Source organism: Carcharodon carcharias, chromosome 7 (genome assembly GCF_017639515.1).
Source record: "Carcharodon carcharias isolate sCarCar2 chromosome 7, sCarCar2.pri, whole genome shotgun sequence".
Classification (NCBI taxonomy): Eukaryota; Metazoa; Chordata; class Chondrichthyes; order Lamniformes; family Lamnidae; genus Carcharodon; species Carcharodon carcharias.
In genome coordinates this window covers 184993442-185021321 of record NC_054473.1, presented here as the reverse complement: position 1 = coordinate 185021321, position 27880 = coordinate 184993442, and the positions used below count along the sequence as shown (strand labels likewise).

The 27880-nt window shown below is 44.6% G+C and overlaps 1 protein-coding gene across 2 annotated transcripts in view; it reads left to right on the top strand.

Moving 5' to 3' along the window:
* Positions 1-24492, top strand: part of LOC121280109 (cadherin-11-like) — a 179326-nt gene extending 154834 nt beyond the window's left edge. For both annotated transcript variants that reach the window (XM_041191756.1, XM_041191755.1), the window contains exons 10-13: positions 1768-1889; positions 2184-2289; positions 19378-19629; positions 22989-24492. In XM_041191756.1, coding sequence (XP_041047690.1) covers positions 1768-1889; positions 2184-2289; positions 19378-19629; positions 22989-23482 — 974 coding nt within the window. In that variant the 3' untranslated portion in view covers positions 23483-24492. The remainder of the gene's footprint in view (positions 1-1767; positions 1890-2183; positions 2290-19377; positions 19630-22988) is intronic.
* The last annotated feature ends 3388 nt before the right edge of the window (positions 24493-27880 follow it).

The window sequence follows — 27880 nt, the reverse complement described above, 5'->3', positions numbered from 1 at the left end:
CTGATGCGTAAAATGACCTGCGGTGAATTCAGGCGGAACTCCCGACGTCACCGCGCCCCATTTAAATTTTCAGGTATGTTGGGGGGGGGGGGGGGCGCAGAAAAATCAGCTGTGCGCCCGCCGACCTATCAATGGCCAATTGGAAGTATTAGAGGGAATTTGAGAGAGATCTTTTCACCCAGAAGGTGGTGGGAGTCTGGAATTCATGGTCTGATAGATGAAGAAACTCTTATCACATTTAATAAAAACACTTGGAAATGCACTTGAGACGCCAGAAGGCTATGGGCAAAGAGCTGGAGGGTAGGATTAGACTGGATAGCTCATTTTTGGCTGGCACAAGCATGATGGGGTGAATAGCTTTCTTCTGTTCCATAACTCTTTCTATGTTCCTATATCCTAGAAACTCAAGAGGTGCGATTTAAAAAGAAAATCTTAAAGCCTCCTCTATTCTCTTTTAGTTATGAAGATCCATCCTTAGCCATGGGCTGTATGTAAACACAGCAACCTGATGGCCACATAAAGTTATTACACAGGTCCACTGGAGTGCCCCAAACAATGTCCAGTTGAGCCCAGATAACTAGGCAATTTCTGAGGATGTGACTTGATCTGTGGAAACCAATAAATACACACTCTATGCAACTGGTGGAACTAATACCGTCCTCTTTACCAAAATTCTTTATCAAATTCTGGTTAAGAAACACAGTTTTCAATGGACATTTCTTCAATCTGGACTAAGTACTCAGAGTAATCCCACAATAGCTACTTTCAATGATTCGAGTCTGAAGCTCATTGAAGTAAGCACGGCTATTCTTAATTGACTTTGGGGGGGGTGGGGGGGTCACTATTTCCAGGACTTCATTTAGCTGAGGAACGCTCCATCTGATCCGTATTCGGCTGAGGACTAATCAGACAGAAGCATCCCATGAGTGAGACGCACGAGATCAAAACCACTCAATCAACATCACTGTGGCAAAACGTTACTGCACAGTGCCCAATAGATCTATTTCAGCGCTTGCAAGCATTTAATTCCTATGGCATTGATTTCAGGGTAACTTTGACAAGTTGAAGTCACTTCCCATAAGAGCTGAATGCAGTATTTCGTATCCAACTGCTGTTCTGGTTGAGCTATCAGCTCCTCGTGCAATTTTAAATAAAATTTGACTTAATTCATCCTATTTTTCAGTTGCTGCACCTGTCATGGTTGGCACAAGACTCCTAAGCTAATAGCTGGAAAAGTTGAGTCCAGAATAGTGGTGTCCATTAGTACTGTCTATGTTGCAAGCTGCTGTTTATAAGTTGGAACCATAACTTTGGACTGCAGAAGGCAGCTGTGACAGCTTGATAATCCATTGCCTTGTCCTTCTGATAAAAGCAAAATACCGAGGATGCTGAAGATCTGAGATAAAAACAGAAAGTGGTGGAATAACTCAGCAGGTCTGGCAGCATCTGTGGAGAGAGAAACAGAGCTAATATTTTGATTTCCTTCTATCCTTTTGATACTGTTAATGCCACAGGGGACATTATGTACTCTGGCAGGATATCAGCAACTTCCCTGAGCCACTTCTCATACCGATTTACCCTTAGCCCCGCATTGTTGTTGATTTCAGCTGTGGTTCAGTGGTGGGGGCGGGGCACCCTTGTGAGTGAATCATATGTTCAAGTCCCACTCCAGGTTTAGCTCAAGTTGATTAACCTCGGTTTGAAGTTAACTTTTTTTCTGTCCGGGTGCCACTGTTTTCACGTTGTTAAATCTAACCTTCTTCATAGATAATCAAATTCACACTTCACGTGCTCAAGTTGCCATCAAAATCCAGGACATCAATGACAATGCACCAGAATTTGCAGAACCTTATGAGGTGGATATGTGTGAAAATGCAAACACAGGAAAGGTGAGCGTCATTGGGCAACTTCAAATATTCTCAGGATTGTTGAGTGATTTGGAAAACTTGGAAAGTCTGTAGACCTTCAGGAACGGGGTAATGGAGAATGAATGATTTCTAAACTCACTCCTTTGTGAGGTGCCTATGTTCCATTATGTTGTTGCTATAGCGATCATCTAATCTACAGGCCAAAGTTAAATGGTCACACACGTAAACTGCCTTCAGAATGGGGACAGTGAGTGTTCATCGATCCTAATTGCTGCATACCGATTAGATCTTAACTCTCTGATTCCCTTATTTCAGCTCATCCAGACAATCAAGGCTGTGGATAAGGATGATAATGCAAATGGGCCAAGGTTGACCTTCAGCATAGCTCCGAATCCAAACTTCACAATCACAGAAAACACAGGTAAGGTGCTGAGCTGTCTAAAAGTGTGCCCTTCATTTTATATAGTGTCTTTAAATAAAACATTCCACAAAGCTTAACATGAGCAATTATCTAACTAAATTTGGCAAATGAGCCACATAAGGAGATCAAAGGTGAGGTGGGTAACCAAAAGCTGGGTCAGACAGAAAGGTTTTAAGGAGAGCCTTAAAGACGGAGAGAGAGGAGTAGAGTGATTTAAGGAGGGAATTCCAGAGTTTAGGCCCTAGGGCCTAGGTAGCTGAAAGCATGGCCACTAATGGTGAAGTGATCAAAATTTGGAATGCTCGAAAAGAGGCTGGAATTGGAGGAATACTGAGATCTTGTTGGGTTCTGGAGCTGGAGGAGGTTACAGAGCCGAGGAGCTGCAAGGCCTTGGAAGCAAAGGATGAGAATTTAAAATCAAGGCACGACTCGATCAGGAACCAGTGAGCACAAGGGTGGTGGGTAAGCAGGGCATGGGTGTGATGCAGACAGCAGAACTGTTTTGGTTGTAGTGTGCTCAGTTTATTCGAAAAATGTTTTAAAATTGTTTCCTACACGAATTGGGGTCATTGCTTTTTGCCCCTATGCTACACAGGCAAGTGGGGCAGGTGGGTGGGTATTAAAGGGTAAAATACAAGGTTAGCAAAGATAAAACTGGAAGAGATTGCAAGGGCTAACCCATAATCACCCACTTTGAGGCTTCACCAAAAATGAAATTCCGGCTCATGTTTTTAAGCTTCAGTTTATAACAATATATTCATATATTTGACTGATTGGTTTAGATTTATTCAGTAGAGTGATCTGGACAGAGTGATATATTTTCAGACAAGAAGGATATTAATTATTTTAATAAGTGTAAGATGTTTTAACTGGGTAGATTTTCTACTTGCTACTTAAGCATAAAACTGGTGTTGTGGATGTGCTGCCCCCCCCCATCTACCCCCATGCCCCCTGCTCCCTTTACACTGTCTCTCCCCTTCCTCACCATTTCCTCTCTGCACAATCCACTTCCCTTCTCTCTCCCCATTCTCCTCCTGTAGGGTGGCCGAGTTGTGCTATTAGTGATAGAGTTGATCTGCAGACAACTTTCTAAGTGGAAACATTAAGTTTACTTACAATATACTCAGCAGCAACTCCAACTCTATCTCTACACTGTTTGCTGAGGTAGCCCATGCTACTCTCCTATTGGTTACTACAGATCATGTGATCTGTATTATTCTTAAAGGTACATTACACACTAAATAAAACCATAATTACTACATTCCTCCCCCTTTAACTCAGCTATACATATTCTGTTTACAAGTACATAGTTTTCAAGACAACGTAATATTTACACTGAGTAAGGAATTTATAAGTTTAGTCTTTCAGGTTGTTTCCTGCTCTGTGTGGAACATCGCAGCTCCACAACCTCAGATTCTTTGTCAGGAACATCCTTTTCCAGAATTGCCTGAACATCAGGTGCTTCGGTGGGCACTTGCAGTTCTGTATCCTTAACTCTTACGGGAACATTAGACATGTCAGTCCTGGGTTGAGTATCCGCAATAGGGAATGCAGACTTGGTCGTGGTCACTGGCGCAACCAAATCTTGGTGATTTGTTTCTCTCTTCCTTGAATGTGGTCCACGTGTTTCCGGATGATCCAGCCTTCCACCTCCACATGGTAAGATAGAGGTCCAGTCACTGCACTTATTTCACCCGGTAACCACCTTGGTCCTTCCCCCAAGTTTAACATGTATACCGGCTCTCCCACAGTAAATTTCCTATCGCAACTGTCAGCCGCGTGCAGTTTTCTGGTTTCCCTGACTCCTTTCCTCCTTCTCCTCTAAATTCAGCATTATTAAGCCCAATCTTGTTCTGAAACAGTGTTTCAACAATAACACCACAGGTGTTGTTGTGTGAGGGGTAGTCCTGTAATGAAAAATAAAGCGTGCTAGCTTGGTTGCCAAGGAATCACCAGTTAGCATTTTCTTGCCTGCCTTGAACATTTGAACCGCCCTTTCAGCCAGACCGATTGAGGAAGGGTGGGTATGGTGCAGTTTTTACTTGAGTGATACCATTGAGGCTGATAAACCCTTGAAACTCAGCACTCGTAAATGCTGTGCCGTTATTGGAAGTGACCTACTTCTAAATGGCAAAATTCTGAGGTAGTTTCTCAATTATAGCACCCAATGTTGGTGACTTCACCTCATATACGTCCAACCATTTTGAAGGGCATCAACAGTGAGCAGAAATATTGTCCCCAGGAAAGGTCCAACATAGTTGATGTGTAACTGCGCTCATGGTCTACATGGCCACTCCCATGGATTTAACGGAACTGTCACTGGTAATTTATGCAGTTGCTGACATTGCATGCAATGCCTTACCAAACTCTCTTTTTCTCCATCCATCCCTGGCCACCATATATAGCTGCGTGCTATGGGCTTCATTCGGGACATTCCTGGATGGGAACTATGTAATTCAACTAAAAGTGGCTCCCTTCCCTTTGGAGGAACTACCACTCATGCACCCCACAATAAGATGCCATCCTGACTGGTTATTTCATGTCTTCTGTTGAAGTACGGTTTCACTTCATCAGATACGGGCTTCTGTGACCAACCATGTAGCACTTGTTCTCCTACTTGAGATAGGACTGGGTCCCGACTTGTCCAGCCTTTGATCTGTCGAGCACAAACTGGCGAAAATCTAAGAAATTTAACAGTAAAACAAGTTCCTGAGGAACTGGGACGTGCTCATCATTTTCTCGTAAAGGCAAATGACCAAGCGCATCGGCATTTGCGATTTGATCGCCAGGCCTATGTACGAAAATGTATTCGTATGCTGCCAAAATTAAGGCCCATTGTTGTATTCTTGCTGAGGCTATGGTTGGTATAGCCTTTTCCTCACTAAACAATCCTAGCATTGGTTTGTGGTCTAAAACAGTTGTAAAATGACGGCTGTGTACATACTGCTGAAAATACTTGATACCAAAGATGATGGACAGGCCTCTATCTGTGAGTATCCCTTTTCTGCTGTGATGAGCATTCTTGATACATAACCTATTGGCCGTTCTGTGCCATTGTCGATCCAATGGGAGAGCACTGCTCCCACTCTGAAGGGAGGTGCATCACATGTCAGCATCAATTCTTTTGTCTGGTCATAATGCACTAATAGTTTGGACGAGAGCAACAATTGTTTCACCTTTATGAAAGCTTCTTTCTGGGGTACCTCCCAAGACCAACATTGGTTCTTTTTGAGTAGAGAACGCAGGGGGTCCAACACTGTAGACAAATTGGGTAAGAATCACCCATAATAATTGATCATTCCTATGAATGATTTGAACTTTGAGGCGTTCTTTGGCACAGCTGCCTCTCTTATGGCTCTCACTTTCTTCTCACTTGGATGGAGCCCCTGTGAATTTACCCGGTGACCCAAACAGAGTACCTCCCTCACTTGGAATGTGCACTTTTCTTTTTATAGATGCACTCCAACTTGCAAGAAACGTTTTAAGACTTTTTCTAAATTTGCCACTTGCTCTTTTTCAGTGAACCCTGTCACCAATACATCATCTAAATAGACTATAACCTGGGGCAGTCCCTGCAGTAATCTTTCCATCATTCTCTGAAAGGTGGCACAATCTAAGGAGAAACTGAAGGTAATCGTGTACATTGGCACAACCCTTTGTGGGTATTAATTATGACAAATTCCTGGGAGGCCTTATCCGATTCTAGTTGTTGATAAGCATGACTCATGTCAAGCTTTGTGTATATTGTCTCTCCTGCCAACTGGACATACAGGTCTTCGATTTTTGGAATGGGGTGCCTGTCTAGCTTAGCTACTTTATTAACCGTCAGTTTGTGTTCTGCACAAATTCAGAAGCTTTGGTCAGGTTTAAGGATGGGGACTATGGGTGCTGCCCATTCTGAGAACTGAACAGGTTGCATAACACCCATTTTCTCTAGTCTGTTCAGTTCAATGTCGACTTTTTCTCACAGGCCATATGGCACCAGTCTCGCCTTCATGAAGCGAGGATTTGCTTCTGGATCGACATGAACCTTGGCCTGCAGGCTCTGGATTTTCCCCAGTTCATCCTTGAAGACAGTGGTATAATTTCTAAGTAGCTCTGGTAACCTACTTGCTCTCAACTGGAAAGTTTCAGCCCATTCTAACTTAATCTCCTTTAACCAATTTTGCCCCAGGAGACTTGGTCCTTCACCTGCTACCACCATGACGGGTGGATTTGCCGATTGGCTTCCATAATGGACAGTTACTCTGCTTATGTCTTTTACTTGAATGTCTTCACCTGTATATGTTTTTAGTTTGGCAGCTGTTTGTTGAAGTTTACTATTATTCAAATACCTGAAGGTATGTTCCCTAATTATTGTAATGGAAGCTCCCTTGTTCACTTCCATTTTAACAGCTCTGCCATTTACTTTCACTGTGTCACATATTAGTTCCGTCTTTCCAACTTTCAGATTAAATAACGAGTAAATGTCTGAATTTGTTATTTCAGGCTCTTCTACATTGTAGATTTCATGGGGCTTCCTCCTTTGTTTACAAGCCTGCTTGAACCTTTCCTTGCACTGTCTCATCATAAGTTAATTTTTGTGACATTGGTAGCCTTTGATTTTTTGGAACTACCAATCACTAAAAGACTAATTGTTTTCACCTCTATTAACATTATTCTTTGATTTCATTGCCGAGTTATTTTTCTTTATTCATCAGCTAGCAGGGGCTGTTTCCCACTTCTCGGCGGAGACACGCTTTCTCGCGCCTCTTTCGACTGAGGTTCTTCACCCGATGTGGAGACGGCACGATTTTGCGCACCCTGTATTGCTTGTGAATCTCTTACTGCGCTTTCCATGACCAGCGATATCTCTAGCACCTTCTTGTAATCCAGATCCACTTCAGCCAATAATCTTTTCTGAATACTGTCCTCTTTCACATAACACACTAAATAATCTCTGAGCATGCCATTCAGAGTCGTACCGAACTCTCAGTGTCCCATTAGCTACATCGAATTTGCCACATAGCATGCAATTGTTTCACCCTGGGCTCTATTTCATGAAAGAAACCTAGACCTCTGCATCGTGACTGAGGACTTGTGTTGAAAGTGACCCTTCACGAGGTCCACCAATTCATCAAAATTCTTTGAATCTGGGGCACTTGGTGCTGTCAAACTTTGAATCAATCTGAAGGTTTCGCTCCCACAAGTACACAAGAAGATCGCTCACCTCTTCTCTTTCCCTGTAATCTCGTTTGATTGAAAAATGAACTTGAGGCGTTCTATGTATTAAGAGCAATCGCCCGTAGCTGATTCAAAAGGAGCAATTCTCCCAAACTGTGGCATTTTGAGGGAGGATAACTTCTTCAATTCTAATGGAGCTTGGTACTTACAATCACTGGACGAGGTACAGTGCCGAATTATTTTAAATTTGATTTATTCTGTTCAATCCCATTTTATCCTCATCACCAGTTTGTTGTAGGGTGGCAAAGTTGTACTATTAGTAATAGAGTTGATCTGCAGACAACTTTCTAAGTGGGAACATTAAGTTTACTTATAATATACTCAGCAGCAACTACACGTGTGCTTTCAACTCCAACTGTGTCCCAACCCTGTCTGCTGAGGTAGCCCGCACTACTCTCCTATTGGTTACAACAGATCATGTGATATTTCCTAATAAATATTATTCTTAAAGGTACATTACACACTAAATAAAACAATAATTACTACACCTCCCCTCCTTCTTTCCAATCTCCTATTTCTCTCACCACTGTGCTCCCCTCTCCTTCTCATCCCCATCTTCTCCTCCCCTCCACTGTGTTTCCACACCCTCCTGTTCCATCCTTCTCTCACCATCCCTCCCTCTCTACACTCTCACATCACCTCTGTTTCTCCCCACCCCCTCAATCTCCTCTCTACTACATCCACTTACCCTCTTCACTGCCATCTCTGTCCATTCTCTTCCCTTCAGTTCCTTGTCCTTTCCCACCCTCTGAGCTCACATTCTTGACTAGTCAGGTAGTCATGTGTCCAAGCACATCTCCAGAGATTTGAGCTCAAATTTTAGGTTGACACTTGCAATGCAGTACTGAGGGAGTGCTGTACTGTCAGAGGTGCCATCTTTCAGGTAATATGCTAAATTGAAGGCTTATCTTCTTGTTAAGGTGAGCCTCAAAGATCCATTGGCACTAGAAGAAAGCAATGGAGTTTTCCTCTTGTCCTGGGCATTGTTTTTCCATCAACCAATACCAAACACAGAATGGAAACACTCAAAAGGTCCTTGTGATAGAAGAGCACAATTTGATATTTTGGTTATGGGACCTTTTAAAATTAACCTGCAAATAACCTGAAGTGTCATCCTAGTTCTGAGTACCACTCCTCTACCTAGAAACATAAAATTGTCTTCTCTTAACAGGTGCTACTTGACCTTCTGAGTGTTTCCAACATTTCTCTGGTGTTCAGATTTCCTTCATCACCGGAATTTCCTTTTTTTGGCTAAAGATTGATGAAATTACAATTAATCCCATTTGTTGTTCTTGGGAATCCTGTAATGTAGAAATTGATAGCTTGATTTGTCTACGTAATAGCAGTGACTGCACATCAAAATTAAAGTAATGGATTGGTCTTATGGCCCTTTGGCATGCCTGGAACACATGATAAGGCCTGTATGAATGTTAGTTCTTTCTGTTCCTTTGCAAGTGAGATTATACAGTGAATGTGGGTGCCTTACTTCAGCATGGGGATATTACATCCAATCCTAATCGTATCTTTATTCATCATCCACACACATTATCCACTAAGGAAAACACAGTAGAAATCAGAGAGGACAATCTAACTCATCCATAGCACTAGAAACAGGCTGCTCAACTCAACAGACCTGTTGCAGTATTTATGCTGCACGCACGCCTTCTCTCATTATCTCACCCCATCAACATATGCTTACTATACAAATTCTCCTTCTTCTGCGCCATTCCTCTCACCCACTCCCTGAGAGGTTTGTCCTTGTGTGGGAATCTTGAACTAGGGGGCACGATTTTAGGATAAGGACTCCCATTTAAGATGGAAATGAGAAGGTATTTCTTTTCTCTGAGGTCATTCATCTTTGGAATTCTCTACCTCAGCGAGTGGTGGAGTCTGGCTCATTGATTATATTCAAGACTGAGTTAGACAGATTTTTGATCTACAATAGAGATAAGGGTTAAGGGGGGCAGGTAAGAAAGTGGAGTGGAGGCCACAATCAGATCAGCCATGATCTTATTGAATGGTAAAGCAGGCTCAAGGGGCAGAACGGCCTACTCCTGTTTCTATTACTTATGTTCGGTGGTAGTGAGCTCCACATTCTCATCACTCTCTGAAGAAAGTAGTTTTTTTCTGAATTCTAGATTGGATTTCGTACATTCATGGCCTCTAGGCTCAGTCTCCCCACCAGCCGGAACGTCTGTGTCGACCTTATCAAATCCCTTTATAATGTTAAAGACCCTGTTAGGTCACTTTCTCGGTTCTCCCTTTTCCAGAGAAAAGGTTTCAGCCTGTCCAGTCTTTCCTGATAGCCGCACCCTCAGGAACAGTATGAAGAACTGTGACGATTGCCCTGGATGAGAACATTTATCTCAATACAGACTGGTGTGGGGGTGTGGGGGGGGGGGGGGGGGGGGTGGGGGGGGGGGTGGGGGGGGGTGGTGAGGAGAAAAGATGGGGTGTGAGGAGGAGCCCCTCCCGGTATGTAGGATTTCCCAGTATGTAGGACTCAATTGCACTCAGATCAGTAACTGCATCATCAGACGTGTCAGGCTGGTTAGAAGCTAACCATTTATCACTTCAATCTCGGAGACAATTTTCTGCTGCTCTTTATTTCATTTGCCCGTGACCTCTGTGACCCTGCCTTTAATCATGAGTATCACAGAGACTAATTAGCAAAAAGATATTCTGATCATTGCTTGACTCTATTATCACAAGTGATTGGGAGCTAATAAGATTTTAATGACGTTCATTTGGAATAGCTTGTATCTCAGTGATCTGATAAGGAGGTTCCCAATCAATGTGAAGCAATCAAGAAAATAGGACCTTAGAGATGCCCATATTTTTTTCTGGTGTAATTATCGGCAGAATAGGAACACAAGATGTCAGAATGGAGGTGTCTGCAGAAAAATCTGACAGAATGGACAGGTATATCACTTTGATCAGTCTTCTGTAAACAACGATTGTCCCATTCTTTTGTTCACCAACGCAATCCAAACTGAAGCATAATTTTCATCAAAGAGCTTACCTTAGAAAATGTGCTGCTTCCTTTAGACATGATAAACATTGAAAGGGAGAATAATGAGACTGAGAGCTGGTTAAATTAAAGCCTTGGCGAGTTCTATGGAGGGGCTGTTTGGTTCAGTCTGTCTCGGAATCTGAAGATGGAGTGCTCAAACCTCTTTCTGCCCAATCCTGCTGAGTGTAGAGTGGAGCTTTATCAAGGAATTCTGGGTTAACATCCAGTTGGGTACTTGTGTCTGCTGGGTATCTCCCTCCCCTTATTGTACAGGTTGTAGCAATTAAACCCTCCCACTGTAAGGGACTGACTCTGCTATTGACTGGCATAGAGATGGTCAAAGCCATGGAAGGAATGTTACTGAATCCTCCTGCAGTTCTCCCCAAGGGAAGAGTTTGGAAGATATAAAAGTAACTGAGAAAAAAAAAAATCTGGAAGGCTCCAGAACTAACCCTGGTGTGTTCAGTTGGTAGATAAGGGCTCGAACAGAAGCATCAGCAGCATTTCTGTTGAAGATGTTGATGATGGATGTGAGCTGATCATTCATCATGTATGATTTGTTCTTTACACTATCCTTCCATGATCAGATTCCTACACTATCCCCATGCTTCATGATGCTATCCATATTCAGCAGCTATCCAATGCCTTCTGTCCCTTGATCTGATCCCATCTCCACCCTGTACCTATCTTCCCCTTCCATCTATCCTATGCCTATACCACATCCCCCTCACTCTGGCCTGTGCCTATCTCATATTCCTTTCTCACTTCCCTGTGCCTATCCCATAGCCCCTCTTTCTATCCACATCCCCCTCTCTCTGCCCTGTGTCTGTCTCATGTCCTCCTCCCTTTGCCCTATGTCTATGCCATATCCCCCTCTTTCTGCCCCTGTTTCTATCCCACACCTGCTCCCTTTGCCCTGTCTTTGCCATATCCCCCTCTCTCTGCCCCTGTGTCTAACCCATATCCCTTCCTGCCCCTGTGTCTATCCCATATCCTGCACTCTCTACTTTGTAATTTAGTCCATACCCTCCTCTCTCTGCACTGTATCAATCCTATATTCTCTATCCTATTCTTATCCCACCTCTACACTCTATCCTATGCCTATCCATCCTGTCTGTCCTGTTCCTATTCTCTACTCTTGTGCTAACCCATCCCCTCTCTCTCTGCCTTGTTCTTGCCCTCCATCATCCTCCTCCTCAGCACAATCCTTCAATAGTGTCCCAATTTACAGTACCAGGGGCCCTTTCCAAAGCTTTGATATCCAAAACCTTTACTACACTTTAACAAACCTGCAGTTCTAACAGTTCCCATTTCTAAGCCCTCCATATTAATAGCTACACAAGGAGATGACATATCATAGCAGTGTAAGAATGATGACATTTTCTGCCCTTATTAAAGAGCTTATTGCATTATACATGTTGTGCTACTGGAGATCACATTGGGCATGGAAGTTGAAAGTTAATGAGATGCTTTCACAATGTGTGAGATTTATTCACCTCCTCCTCCTGTTGAATATTTATGTATATGCTTTATAAAAATGATTATAATCGTGGAAGAAAAATAGCTGTGTAAGTACATTTAAACTTGGGAATCAATTCTGCTGAAACTCAAACCGTGTCTGACAGGCTCACCATGAAGGAGAACAGTAATAGAAAAGATTTCAGATATGGGTTTTAGGGGAAAGTGAAGTTTTCCCACAACAGGGATAAGCTACAAAGATGTTTCTTGGTTTCAGGATTCTTTGGTGTGTGTTCCTATCAGGAGGTTTATGAAGGTGGACATGTTCTCTCTGAAAAGGGGAAGATCTTTGTTGTGGCCTGACTGAGATTTTTGAGATTATGCTAAAGCTGATCCGGGCAAATTATTCACTAAGGTGAAGAGTTTGAACATCAGAGAAGTCTGGAGGGAGAACATTTTTACACACTGCCTGGTAGCAACCTCTGCCTATGAGGGCGGTGGAAACAGAGATGATCAATGATTTCAAAAGGAAATTGGATGGGCAACTGAGGGAAATACACATACAGAGCAATGTAGACAGTGTAGGGGAATGGGGCTAACTGTGTTGCTTTACTGATGGAGCTAGCATGGAGTCAATAGGCCAAATGGCCTCTTCTGAGCTGTAATTATTCTGGTTGGTTTCCTACCTTGCCACCGAAATTGTTACCGAGGATCATGGCTGCCCCTCAGCGTGGAGCCTTAATTGGCAGGAGGCGGAATTCCTGCCCACACCCGGGGGGTGGTCTCCCCTCAGAGAGCTGCCGGCTCTGTACTCTCATCAGCACCACTCGGAGTAGTGGCCACTGCTGGACTACAAGCAGCCCCAACTGTGCCAGAGTCCACAGGACCGGATAAGCCTGGGGTCATGTGGCAGGGATGGGGGAGGAGGTCCGGGGTGATGGCAAGGTCAGGCAGGGCCAGGACACCCGCTGGGGGTGGGGAGAACAGACTTTAGGGAGGGGGGGTGCCCGATTTGGAAAGGGGCCAGTGATGGAGGTGCCCCCAACCCCGCCACTTCTCCAACCCAAGGCCCAAGCGGGCTTACCCTCCCGGCCATCCCCGAATTCCTCCCGCTGGCGTCAATTAAATGGCAAATAATGGCTCCAACCAATGCCTGTAAAACTGTGTACGGGTCAGGGGTAAGTGGGTAGGTGGTGACAAGGTCACCCAGGGAATTTTATGGGACGCCCCTGTCTGCAGACCCGCTGGTGGGGGTGGGGGGGGGCATAAAATTCTGCCCTATGACACTATGACAAATTGAAAAATAACTACATAGAATTTGACTGTATTTACAGGACAGAAACAGGTCATTTAGCCCAACAGGTCCACGTTAGTGGTTACGCTCTACATGAGCACCCTTCTTCACCTCGCCACATCCTAGTTACGTGACTGGGCTAGTAATCTAGTATCCTAGATTAATGATCTGGAGCCATGAGTTTAAATCCCACCCTGATAGCTGGGCAATTTAAATTCAATTAATTAAATAAATTTGAAACAGAAAGCTTGTCTTAGTAACGGTGACCACGAAACTAATAAGTTGTCTTAAAAACCCATTTGGTTCATTAATGCCCTTCAGGGTAGGTAATCAGCAGTCCTTACCCACTATGGCCCACGTGTGACTCCAGACCCACAGTGATGTAGTTGACTACTAACTTCCCTCCGAAGTCGCTGAGGAAGCCACTGAGTTGTCCCAAAGATAATTCACCACTAGCACCCCCACCTCAAGAGCAATAAATGCTGGCCTTGCCAGTAATGCCAACATCCTGTGAACGAATTAAAATAAAAACATGCCCTTCTATTCCATTCTCTCTCACATATTTATCTAACTCCCACTTAAAGGGGAAGTTTAAGGAGTTGTGGGGGGGGGTACTTTTTGCACCTAAAGAGTAGCAACAGGGTCATGGAATAAACTGCAGGGAATCCACCCATTTTGGATGCAATTTTGTCTGTGTTTACTAAAGGAGTGCTGTACTATCAGAGGTGCCTGCTTTTGGTTATGATGATAAACCAAGGCCCTGTCTGCCCTCTTGATTGGTATAAAAGATCCCACGGCACTATTTTGTAGAAAACTAAGTTTACTTTGTCTGGTTTTGCCTTTGCAAATCAATGTAGAACAAACTTGGTTCAACGTTCCCAGCATTCTGCTCAGGCATTGGTCCTTGCAGCTCATTTTAATGCAGTATTACTGCGCTACTGCTCAATCCTCTGGCCCCCTGCTAACTAGTGGTCGCCTGATGCAGTGGAACATGCCTGCCATGATCTTTGGTTATTAGGCCCTGTGGAATTGGACCATCCACCTGTCAGTTGCTCTCTGCCCCTGGCTTCTAGTCCAGTAGCCTTGTTATTTTAAGCCCAGGCCCAGGATTCAGGCTGAGACAATAGTGAGAGTCTCTTTGTGGGAACACAGGCGAAGGTGCTGTCTTAACGGACAAAATAAGCAGACATAAAAGAGCCCATTATGCTACTGTGAAGAAGAAGAGGAGGAATTGAGCCCTTGTGGTGTCTAGTCTCTCTACCAATATAGCTACAAACAAACAAACTGATCATTTATCTCATTTGCATTTTGTGGGATCTTGCCGTGTACAAATTGCCACTTTGTTTTACATAACACCAGTGGCTGCGCTTCAAACCTTTGGGACGTCTTGAGGACATGACGAAAGGGGTATAAAAGCATGTCCTTACCTTCCGGAAGAAGAGATTGGGGAACAGTGTGTGGAATTAGATTGCATCAAGATTAATGAGAAAGAATCATAGAATGGAACAACACAGAAGGAGGTCATTCAGCCCATCAAAGCTGTGCCAGCTCTTTGAAAGAGCTATCTAATTATTTCTCCAACTCCCTTTAGAGTGCTTAGCTTAATGACTGTTTCAAATTACTGGAGGTATATCATGCTCCTTCATATATTTGGTTTCTGTGATAATTGTATGGTATGAAAAGAAAGACTTGCATTTGTGTAGCACCTTTCATGACCACTAGACCGGGCAAAGTGCTTTACAGCCAATTAAACACTTTTGATGTAGTCATGGCTATAGTGTAGGAAACACAGCAGCTAATTTATGCACAGCAAGCTCCCACAAATATCAGTGTGGTGATGACCAGATAAATTGTTTTTTTGAATTTGATTGAGGGATAAATATTGGTCAGGACACTGGGAAAACTGCAACTCTCCTACTCTTCTTCAAAATGATGCCATGGGGTCTTTAATACCCCCCTGTTAGGGCAGGCAGGGCCTCAGTTTAACATCTTAACAACAAGGAGTCACCTCTGACAGTGCGGCACTCTCTCAGTACCACCCTGGGACATCAGCCAAGGTTGTTTTTGATGCTGAGGCAGGTGTGCCACTAACTGAGCCATGGCGGATGCAAAGATCTCTAGAGCTGGAATTCCAACATCACAGTGATGTGGGAGATGGGAGATGGAGCGTAACCATCAATCTACAAACAGCTGAGTATTATCAAAAGAGAGCACCTAGTTATAACGGTCACTTACAGTCTCTCTGACCCATAATAAATGGTTTCAGGCACTTAACTGATATATCCTCCAATTAATTAATTCTGGCATGTGATTAATGACTTGGGGTAGAGTCGTTAACCTTTCTGTCTTGCCGTAGAAGAGTTTGGTTAACGTTTAACAATTTTAGCTTAGAAATTTCCCAACTACGTTAAGGGTTAATGAGGCCTGAGCTGATGATTCACTCTCCAGCCTGTAACAGACCTTTATCTGTGCATGAGGATTGCCTAGCATCAGTCCCAGAGGTCCTCATTATCCACACATTTCAATATACCATTTATTTTTTGCTTTCTTTCTCTGATATTCTCTGTTCCTTGGCTGAAGGCATTGCCCATCAGTGGGGCACAATTACCTGGCGTGCAGAAACCTGAGCAGTGAGCGCCAGTGAGGTGCTTGGCTGTGGTTGGTGCTGGAGAGAGGGGTCACTGCAGTCAGATTCCACCCTGAAGGGCATGAAACGTAAAAAAAGTTTTGCAACAACATTGAACAATTAGCTGCAAGGACTGTGTAGATTTCTGTGTAACGAAGGCTGCTCATTACGCTTGTGCTTCATTTGTTTTTGAACTTCCTACTCTTCAAGCTTCTAAGGCCCACAAATTGGGAGACTTCTGTACCTTCCACAGTTTCTCCATCCTCTGACACGAAATGGACTGTAAAAGACTTGTGCTTGGAAGCAATTACTTGCTTTTTTTTTTGACTTACTTCAACTTTTATGCTTTCCAACATCAGTGCTGTTCCTGCACAATGTTATTCATTCAAATATGTCAAAACAAACCCATTTCATCCCCTTTTTTTTCTCTGACTCCTGTTGTTTCACCAGTGGATGCTGATTACATTGGGTAATAGAATCATATTCTATTCGTATGAATATTGAATCATATTCGCACGGAGGCCATTCAGCCCCTTTGGGCCTGTGCTGGCTCTTTGAAAGAGTTAGCCAGTTAGTCCCACATCCCCGGCTCTTTCCCCATTGCCTTGCAAATATTTCCTTTTCTATTATATATCCAATTCCCGATCGGCAGTAACACTGAATTGGCTTCCCGTGCCCTTTTTGCTATTACGTTCCATAACTTGTGGTGTAAAAAAGTTCTTCTCATCCCAATCCTGGCTCTTTTGCTAATTATTGTATAACCTCCTGCCAGTGGAAATAGTTTTTTCCTTATTTGAACACTCTAGTAAGCTCCTCTGCTCTAAGGCGAACAACCCCAGCTTCTCTAATTTCTCCACATAACTGATGTCTCTGATCCTTAGTATAATTCTGATAAATCTCTCCTGCAACCTTTCCAAGACCTCGACATCTATTCCATCAGAGGGGAGAACAAGCTTGGAGGGAGAACAGAGAGAGACCGTGCTGAGAAACTGAATTAGAAAGCTGATAAATAGTTGAAATCACTAACTTGCTGAGACATCCAAGGTTAATGACTTTCTTTCTGCTGATGCTAATTTCCAGCGATCTCACCACGCAAAATTAACATCCTCAAGAATGAACAGAAATGTGCAGAATTGAGCTTTGAATCCTGTGGTTTTAACTGTTTAATTGTTCCTTAGGTGGTGAGTCAATAGGTAGCTTTTCACCACCTAGTTGGTAATCTGGTAGAATGGGTCGCCCATCCTTTGTAGAATCTGGCTGATTTCCATTCTCGGTCACCATGAAGACATCATGAGGTGAAAACAAATGTCTATCCCACCCTATTTTATAAGGATCCCAATGTGAAAAGCCCCTCAATAAAAGGGGTCCTGACAGTGAGTCTCCCTCAATAAAAGGGGTCCTGATGGTGAGACCTCTTCAATAAAAGGGACCCTGACAGTGAGTCTCCCTCAATAAAAGCGGTCCTGACGGTGAGTCTCCCTCAATAAAAGGGGTCCTGATGGTGAGACCCCTTCAATAAAAGGGGTCCTGACAGTGAGTCTCCCTCAATAAAAGGAGTCCTGATGGTGAGTCTCCCTCAATAAAAGGGGTCCTGATGGTGAGTCTCCCTCAATAAAAGGGGTCCTGATGGTGAGACCCCCTTCAATAAAAGGGGCCCTGATGGTGAGACCCACTCAATAAAAGGGGTCCTGATGGTGAGAGACCCTCAATAAAAAGGTTCCTGACAATGAGTTTCCCTCAATAAAAGGGGTCTTGACAGTGAGACCCCCTCAGTAAAAGCTTTTCAGATGGTGAAACCCCTGCTTGAACAGAAGGGCTGAAAATGAGTCCCATGATTTCAATGAACGAATGACATGACTCTTAAGTTCCTAAAGCTAACTCACAGCTCTGTTCCTAATTTCTGCATATATTGTTTGGATCTATTGTGTATATATAATTTTTTTTATTCATTCACGGGCTGTGGCCTTCACTGGCTGGGCCAGCAATTACTATCCATCCCTAATTACCCTTGAGAAGGTGGCGGTGCCTTCTTGAACCGCTGCAGTCCCTGTGGTGTAGGTACACCCACAGTGCTGTTAGGGAGGGAGTTCCAGGATTTTGACCCAGCGACAGTGAAGGAACGGCCGATATATTTCCAAGTCAGGATGGTGAGTGACTTAGAGGGGAACTTCCAGGTGGTGATGTTCCCATCTATCTGATGCCCTTGTCCATTTGCGTATACATTATTTGTATTCTTTGGTCACCTTATTGAAGAAAGGATGTAAGCGTATTGGAAGCAGTTCAAAGAAGGTTTCCCAGACTAATACCTGGAATGGGAGAGTTATCTTTTGAGGAGAGGTTGGACAGGTTAGGCTTGTATCCACTGGAGTTCAGAAGATTAAGAGGTGACTTGATTGAAACATATAAGATTCTGAGGGGTCTTGACAGGGTGGATGTGGAGAGGATGTTTCCTCTTGTGGGAGAATCTAGAACAAGGGGTCACTGTTTAAAAATAAGGAGTCGCTCATTTAAACAGAGATGAGGCGAAATTATTTCCCTGAGGGTTGTAAGTCTTTGGAACTCTCTTCCTGAAAAGACGGTGGAAGCAGAGCCTTTGAATATTTTTAAGGCAGGGGTGGATAGATTCTTGGTAAGCAAGGGGGGTGATAGGTTATTGGTGCTAGGTGGGATGTAGATTTGAGGTCACTATCAGATCAGCCATGGTCTTATTAAATAACAGAGCAGGTGTGATGGGCCGAGTGGCCTACTCCTTGTTCGTATGTTTGTATCTATTGTATAAATGAGTTTATATTGTTTGATCTCACATTGCAATTACTTTTTATGTTCTTGGGATAATGGTGACATTGACAAGCCAGTATCTATTGCCCACCCTCAGGACACCATGAACCAGCAATATGTTGTAGGGAATGTCGTCACATATAACCCAGCAGCAGCTTCCCTTCCCTCAAGGACTTGGGTGAACCAAGTGGGTTTTACACAAAGGGTAGTGGAAACCTGAAACTCTCTCCCCTAACAGGTGATTGAGAATGGGCAGGGGGTGGGGGTGGAGGTGGGTGGGGGGGGGGGGGGGTGGGGGAGGTGGTGGTGGTGGGGGGTGGGTTGGGGGGGTGGTGGTGGGGGGGAGGAGGGTGTGGGGGGGGTAGATGTGACATTTGAAAATTCCAAAACTGAGCTCAATCAAGTTTCGTTTGTGACAGCAGTAAGGGATATGGGAGGGGGATAAACGACTTGAGGTAGATAAGCCGTGGTCTACCTAATTGAACGATGAGCAGGCTCAAGGGGGTGAATGACCAATTCCTGTGTTTCTCTAGCTCGCCATGGTGGTGGGATTGTAAATTTGTCATGTCCCATTAGTAGTCCAGGACTGTAACCACTCGACTATTGATACCCATTTTGTTCCTTCTCCTCATGTGGATGCATGAAGGGATTCTGCCCAATGTTACCTCAATCGGCACCATTTTTCCCCTCGTACAGGACATTCCGCTGATATAAAGGTGCGGCGCGGAGCAATGAGCCGGCAGAAACAGGAAGTCTACCTCTTGCCGGTGGTGATCTCGGACGGAGGGGTCCCCCTCATGAGCAGCACCAACACCCTCACCATTCGGGTGTGCAGCTGCACCGCTGATGGCAGTGTGCAGTCGTGCAACGCAGAACCCTTGACATTGCCGGCGGGGCTCAGCACTGGAGCGCTGATCGCCATCCTCACCTGCATCATCATACTTCTCGGTAAGTGGGGGCGGGAAGCGAGAGAATGAGGAAATGAAAGATAGGACGAAAGAGAAGAGAGAGAGAAAGGAAAGGAGTGAGGGAGAATGGGGAAAAAAGAGAGAAAGAAAGAAAGAAAACTAGGCAGCCAATTAGACACAGCAAGTTCCCATGAACAACAATGTGAAAATGCTGACATAATCTGTATCAGTGATGTTATTTGAGCGGTCAATATTAGCCCAGGACACCAGGGACAATTCTCCTGCTTTTAGAAACAGTACCATGGAATTCTTTAAATCCACTGGAGAGAGCAGATGGAGCCGCAATTTAACATCTCATCTGAAAAATGTCACCTCTGGGCAGAGCACTCTCTCGGTAATGCACAGGCGTGTCGGCCTGGCTTATGTTCTGGGGTGTGGAGTTGGATGGACAAAGCATTAAACTGAACCCCATCAAGCCCTCCCAGGTAAACACAGAAAGATGCCACCATACTATTTTGAAGAAGTATAGGGGAGCCCTTGCTAGTGTCCAGTTCTAATATTTATCCCTCAACTAATACCGCCAAGGAGAATTAGATTTTGTGGCCATTATCATATTGCTGTTGTGGGATCTTGCTGTGCGCATATCAGCTATCACATTTCCCTACATTGCAACCATGACTGCACTTCAAGAGGTACTTAACTTGCTGGAAAGTGCTTTGGATCGTGAAAAGAAAGTAAATACAAGTTCTCCCCTTTAATGATATGCCATACTCTTCTTGCCCATGGACACCTGAGTTGAGTAGAGTTGATGATCTTCACTGTGAACTAAAGTTAAATATATCAAAAATATCTTTCAGCAAAATGCATATTGGGAGAAAGTATTCAGGCTGAGTGAGGTTTTTGGTGCATTAACATCCTCTTGTTTGCACTAAGTGCATTTGCATATTTAATTAGGACAACTCAGAATTACAAAGAGCTGTGTGCTTTGACATTTGACCCTCTTTGTAGAGGGAGGCAGGTAATCAGAGAGATGACAATAACTCACTGACAGACCTTTTTAGATTTACAATGAGTTGATTAACATTTCCTAATGATGAATTTTAAAGGTTTTTTTTTCATATTTATTCTTTCATGGGACATGAGTACCGCTGCCAAGGCCAGCATTCATTGCCCACCCCTAATTGCCCTTGGAAGTGCTTGCTAGACCATTTCAGAGGGCAGTTAAGAGTCAACCACATTGTTGTGGGTCTGGAGTCACATGTAGGCCAGACCAGGTAAGGATGGCAGATTTCCTTCCCTAAAGGGGAATTAGTGAACCAGATGGGTTTTTATGACAATTGATGGTAGCTTCATGGTAACCATTGCTGAGAATAGTTTTACATTCCTAGGAGGAATGATAATGGTGGAGAGGTTTGGGGATTGGGGTGGGGCAGTGGAATTCCAGAGCTGAGCGCCTAAACACCTGAAGGTATGACCTCTAATGTTGGAGCAATGAAAACTGGGGCAGTGGAAGAGGTCAAAATTAGAGGAATGCAGAGATCTCAGAGGGTTGTAGGGGTGGATTGCTGAAATAAGGACGGACTTAAACATGGGGCGGGGGGGATTTGAAAATAAGGATGCAGGCTTTAAAACCAAGCCCATGGGAGACAATGCAAGTCAGCAAGCACATGATGAGTGAAGGGAATTGGGTGCAAGATAGGGAATGGGAGGCAGAGTTTTGGGTGAGCTCAAGTTTGTGGAGTTGGTGAGGGGGGAGATGGGAGGTAGGTGAGGAAAGTTCTGCAATAGTGCAGCAGAAGAGAAGGTGTGAAACGGAGGATGAAAGAGGAGGAAAGCTGGGGAATCCCATGCATTGGGTTTAAATCTATTAACCAGTAGATTTTAAGGAGCAACTTTAAGGAGAATTTGAAATAGGATGGCACTCAATTAGGGAAAACTTGTGTGATGTGGGGGGAGCAGGACAGCAAAATAACTCTCATGGTCTGTCTTGTTCATCCTGGACAAGCCTCGGGCATCTGTTGTGGCCTCAGGAGTGTCTCTGCTGGTCCCGGGGGGGCTGGTGAACTAATTCACCGACCTGGGTCTGAACTGAGTGCAAAAGGCCTGAAAAATCTGCCTCCTGTCTGACTTGGCAGTCACCCCACAGCCGGTGCGAACTGAATGTGTGCCTTGCCCCACTTTATCTGTTGCGATCTCTCTGATTCAGGCCCATTCAAAAAGAAAATGGCGGCGTCCGAACGGAGAAAGGGCAGGTTAGGGTCTCTCAGGTCTCACGGTAAAAGATGTCGGGTGGCTACCCCTTCCTGACGTGTTCCCCAGAAAATGGTAGGCGGGCGGGTGCTGAAATCGGCAGCTCGCCCACCTTTTTTAAAAAGGTAATTAAGGGGAAATTGAGCTAGTCAGTACAGCATGGGCAGGAATGGACAGGCCGCTTCTTTTAACCAGACCTGATTAAAGGGTGGGAAGGAAAGGGGGTTCATCCTTCGGGATTGCCCTGTGCGCATCAGGGGCATCCCCAAAGAGGTTACACACCCCACCCCCCTTTTTCAATTCCCATCTGGCCACCAAAACACACCCCACCCCCCTCCTCGCCGATCCCCCTTCTTCCACCCCTCCCTAGGCTCCCTGATTCTTCCCCATCTAAAACTGGGAATTACCTGAGTCCGGACACCATGGCTGTCTTTACCCAGGGGCCTAGTTGCCGTCTCAGTAGCACCCGCTACTGAGTTCTAGCAATTAGATTGGCTGGCAGCTCTCAAGGCCAGAGACTTCCTCCCACTGAGGGGTGGAAGTCTCACTCTCACCTATTTAAGGCCACCCACAGCATGTTATTGCCATGGGGGGGGGGGGGTGGGGGGTGGCGGATTGGTTCAACATGCCGTCCGACATTTCCTCCTGGAGTTGTCGGGGGTACAGCATGCCCCTCTCCACCCCTGGCAGTGAGCTCTGTATGGTTTTTTTTCCCACTTTTATTGAGACAAACAGCCAGGCTGGCTCCACTGAGAGCTTATGAACAAGCCATTAATCACTCCAAACTATCTTGTCTCCTCTTCCAGAATTGAAATGTTTTCCAGTTCCAAAACAAACCCAGATGAACCATAGCTGTCCTTTAAAGGTGAACTTGTGCAATGGAAGGCAACCAAAGGGTTGAAATGATAATATATTCATGATTGACATGCAGCCTCAGTGTTTTTGGAACTTGTGAAGCCATTAGTTACACCGCAAGACTGTGTCAATCCACTGCTGAAAGAGTCTTCAGCCTGTCAACTAAGCATGTTCTTGGGGCGCTACATTTAGCACCTGTGTGAGGGTGCAGCCCTTTGCTGTGAAAAAAATGTTGTGCTTTTCGCAAGCCCTCTTCCAGATGGTAACCTGTCTTTATTTTCTGCGTTTGCCCAGTGATTGTGGTCCTGTTTGTGACTTTGAGACGCCAAAAGAAAGAGCCCTTGATAGTGTTTGAAGAGGAGGACGTGCGGGAGAACATTATCAGCTATGATGATGAAGGAGGGGGGGAGGAGGACACTGAGGCCTTCGATATCGCCACATTGCAGAACCCCGACGGCCTTAATGGCTTCCTCCCACGGAAGGACATCAAGCCCGAGCTGCAGTACATGCCCAGGCAAGGCTTCTGCACTGCCCCCAACAGCGTGGATGTTGACGACTTCATCAAAGTCAGGCTCCAGGAGGCTGACTGCGACCCCACTGCCCCGCCCTATGACTCCATCCAGATCTACGGCTACGAAGGGAGGGACTCAGTGGCTGGATCCCTCAGCTCCCTGGAATCGGCCACCACCGAATCTGACCTGGACTATGATTACCTCAACAGCTGGGGACCCCGGTTTAAGAGGCTGGCAGAGCTGTATGGATCTAAAGAGACCTGTGAAGAATCTTAACACTTTACCAGAGCAGCCTGGCCTTAAAATTCCACATCAACCCTTCGAGAGAAATGCTGGACTGGAACTTTGGTGGGATCGAACAGATTTACCATCCCTTATTTTTCTTTTTTTTCCCTTTTTTTTCTTTTTTTTAATATATATATATATATATATGCTCAATTTTATTGAGCGCAGGAACTGATGTTAATGACTCCATCCTTTCAATGTTGAAGGACGTTGTTATTTTTCCAAGGTGGATACTGTGAAAGGGGCGTACCTCGATGCTAGGTCATTGCTGTTTTCCACCTCCCACTCTCTTGTCCTCTTGCTCACCACCGTATCCAATGCAAAGAAAGAGAAAACGGAGCTGGCCTGCCTTCATTAGAATTTCCTGCAGTTGTTTCAAAGAAGCGGGGACAGAAATGACTAAACTGTAAGATAAAGCTTTAAAGAGTAAGAAAACACAAAATCAAACCAACAGTACATTTTCGGTCAATCGATGTGGGGGAAGAGAAAGAAGGTCTTTTCCGCAGACCTTTGTGACTCGCAGAACGTGCCAACAGTGAGACGCACAGTTTGAATATTGAGCCTTAAGTATTGAATTTAGTCACTGACTATACCTTTTAAATTTGCGAGAATATTCTCCGTGGTTCAGCTTACAGTGACACTGAGAGGCATGAGAGGGCACGGAACTAATCTGTCTTTGCAAAAACGAAAGAACAAGACCTTATTCCTGTTTAAATCTTGTAAACCTTTTTTTTTGCTTTAAGTATTGTGTTTAATATGTGTCGGGCACAGACCTGTCCCATCACAGTGAGAAATGCCTGATTTCTACGTCATTTCTATGTGTCAATTTGTACAATCTTAAAAGTTCTTATTTTAGTAAAAAATACATGAAGTCTCAATAATATGACATGCAACAAAATGTTACGGCATCACTATTCTATTTTATGGACATTGTACTGTTGCTTTATTATTGTGCTTCAGGCAGAGAAGCCGGACTTTACAATAAAAGAATTTTTCTACAAGTTATCGTCAACTCTTGCAGGTTTCTCTGGGTGTATGTCAGGCTGGGGTGGCTGGTTAGCTCAGCCGGGTAAATGGTTAGTGTGTGGTTCAAAATAATGCCAATAGTGTGGGTGCAATTCCAGTTCCAGCTGGGGCAGTCTTGGGACCTACCTGCTTGGCTTGCCCAATGCTTGATGCCAATTGTTCTCTCTCTAATAGAGAGAGATGCCTCTGGACCCTTGAGGACTACGGCCAGTTGCCTACCTTTGTCAAACTGGTTGGTTCAAGGTGTACCAATGTGGCAGCCATAGCAGATTAGAATACATACTATAAAACCTTGAGAGTCCAGTTGGTAGCACCTCTTGCTTTTGAGTCATGAAGGTTGTAGGTTCAATCCCCACTCTCCTCTAGTGATGAGATGTCAAACGAAGGCCCAATGTGTCATCCTTGGTGGATTGAAAAAGATCTTTGACATTATTTGAAGCATGTGAGTTCTCCCTGGGGTCCTAGGTCGATATTTATAGCCCCTCATTGTTGTGACAAACTGGCTGTTGCATTTCCTGCACTACAGCAGTGACGACACTGGGAATGTTAGCTGTAAAGCACTTTGAGGCATCCTGAGGATATGAAAATCACTATTGTAATGCATGTAGTTTCTTTCTTACCACATGCCATTCATGAAACTGGTTCATCAGATACCTTAGAGTCGAAGAACGAGACACCCCACCTTCTCAGTATGTTGTGCCGTTCATCATCTCAGGACAACCCAAAGTGCTTCACAAGCAATAAAAAACTTTTGTAGCAATGTCGGAAATGTGAAAGCCAATTTGCACACAGCAAGTTCCCACAATTAGATTGGACATTCTGTTTAGTGTTGTTTAGCCAGGATGTTGGGGACAACTCCCCTGATCATCTTTGAAAAATTGCAATGGGATACTTCACATTGATCTGAAAGGGCAGACAGCACCTCAGTTTAACATCCCATCCAAAAAGTGGCACCTTTGACAGCAAAGCGTTCCATTAGTGCTGCACTACAGTGCCAGCCTAGATCCTGTGCTCATATTTTTGGAGTAGGACACGAATCCATAATCTTATGTTTCAATCTGGAGTGCTTCCCACAGAGGAAAATGTTGAAATGGTCAAAGATCCTGCTGATGGTCCACTTTAAAAATGCAGGGGCATGAGAAGCTAGAGATGGAATTCCCCAATCCCTTCACCGAGCATTAACCGGGAATTTCCATGCTTTTGGCTCTCAGGGTCACCCATAAGAAGTTGTAAATGAGACATGTGGACTCTTCATGAGATGCCTCTGACCTCTACCGGGTGCTCCAGCCTGGTACTGTGGTCTTGGCACTCTGAAGGATAAATGGGCAATTTTTTTTCTCGAATTGTTAATATGTCAGCTTACATGAAGGCAACTAGGGACAGAGGCACATATTCCTTTGTGAACCCTGACAACCTCCTAACTTTTAGCATCACAATCCACAACTCACACCATCTCATTTTTCCATTTCACCATTTCTCCAACACCCCACAATGACCCTCCACCCCACCAGAGTCACAAGTTATAGGCTCTTGGCAGTTCGGGCTGTTGAATTTGGTAAGTCTGCTGAACCAGATAAAGTGGTTATGAAAGCTGCCAGACTTGTGAAAATGCAACTAGTTCAATAACATCCTCAGTAAAGGAATGGCTGCCAACCCCATCACATCTGGCTTATAGACCAAAGAGTCAGCCTTGGCTCATTCAGTAGCTCTCTCATCCTGTTGGCACACCTGTGCTGTACCGAGGGAGCACTGCAGTGTTGGAGGTGCTGACCTTCAGATGAAACCTTATAACTGAAACCCACCATCTGCCCTCTCAGATGGACGTAAAAGATCCTATGGCACCATTTTAAAGTAGTGCAGAGGAGTTCAGTAGCGTCCTGGCTAATATTTATCCCTCAATCAACATCACAAAAACAAATTATCTGGCTGTTATTGCTGTTTGTGGAGATTGCTGTGTTCAGATTGGCTGTTGCGTCTCCAATATTACAATAATGGCTACACTTTCAAAAATACTTCATTGGCTGTAGAACACTTTAGGCTGCCCTGAGGTTGTGAAATGTGCTATAGAAATTTAAGTTTTTATTTCTTTATATGTGATTCTAGTCCCACATGACACAGTTGCCCTCAAGGTAACAAGGGATGGGCAAGAAGCATGGCTTTTCAGCATTATATACACTCCCAGAACAAACAAAGTCTCCTCTTCTCTGGCTGCAAACAAAATAAACTCAGGCCAGCTTTAGTTCAGATTCTTTAACTCAGTGTAAAACAGGCAGCTCATTTCACATCTCTGTTGACAGGATGGAAAATTGACTGCCGATTCACAGTTGCTCATTTCACATAATTGCACAAGTCGAAATTGCACCTCCTACTGAGTAGCACCTGTCAATAGCTCTCTCACTGAAGGGTGAAATTTTATTGGATGATGTGTGTGGCTCCTGATGCTGGCGCTCCATCCAACTGCTTCAAGCTTGATATCCCTTCCCTCCCCTGACTCTCTATCTGCCTTATGTGGTGGATCTGCCTCCCTTGGATGCACAGGGACCAGACCACTGCTTGATGGACCCCACCCTATAGGCTGAAGCCCAGTTCCCTTTGGACACCTCCTCCCACACCTGCCCCAAACACGCCAGTGGCCTTGCTATACTGCTGCGTGCCGGATCCTGTCGGTAAGGAAAAGAAGAGAGAGAGAGAGCAAGTGAGCGAGCGATCTGGAGGTGTGGCCTGGTTAAAAGAAAATGGCAGTCAACGTTCATTCTACATCTGAAACCAGCGACAGTCTTTAGCTGGCATGAGGTGTTGGCATGGATTAATGACTATCTTCCATTGAGCTATATGAAGGTTGAGCAGTTGTGCTCAGGTTCCGCATATTGTCAGTTTATTGTCACCACCATCCTCTTGCCAACCCAACTGGTGTGCTGTTTGAGGGCCCAACCACCACCACCACCATCTCCCCCACTCATCCTTGCCACGACCGGACTATCCAGCTTCTCCTGGTCCCCTCCCTGTGACATTTGAGCTGGACAAAGACAGAACCTCACCTCAGATCTAAAGATTGAACAACCTTGCCTGGCGCACGCCACCTTTAAGCTGTTAGGAACCAGGAGGCACCAGCCGTGCTTAACCGCACTTAACCCTGAAGGCAGGGTTTAATTTGGCGAAATTACCATTTAATGAAAACTTGGTTTGCAAATACGTGATAAATAGCTGGTCCCTGATGCCTGCTCCCACCACTAACACACCAGCGACTGAATTTCTGCCTCACTTATTCCCCCATCTGCCTCTTACTGGCCCCCTTAAATACCGCCCAAACTGTAAATCTCAAGGAGGGTGGAGATAATGTCTCATTGACTGTTTGTGTTGGCA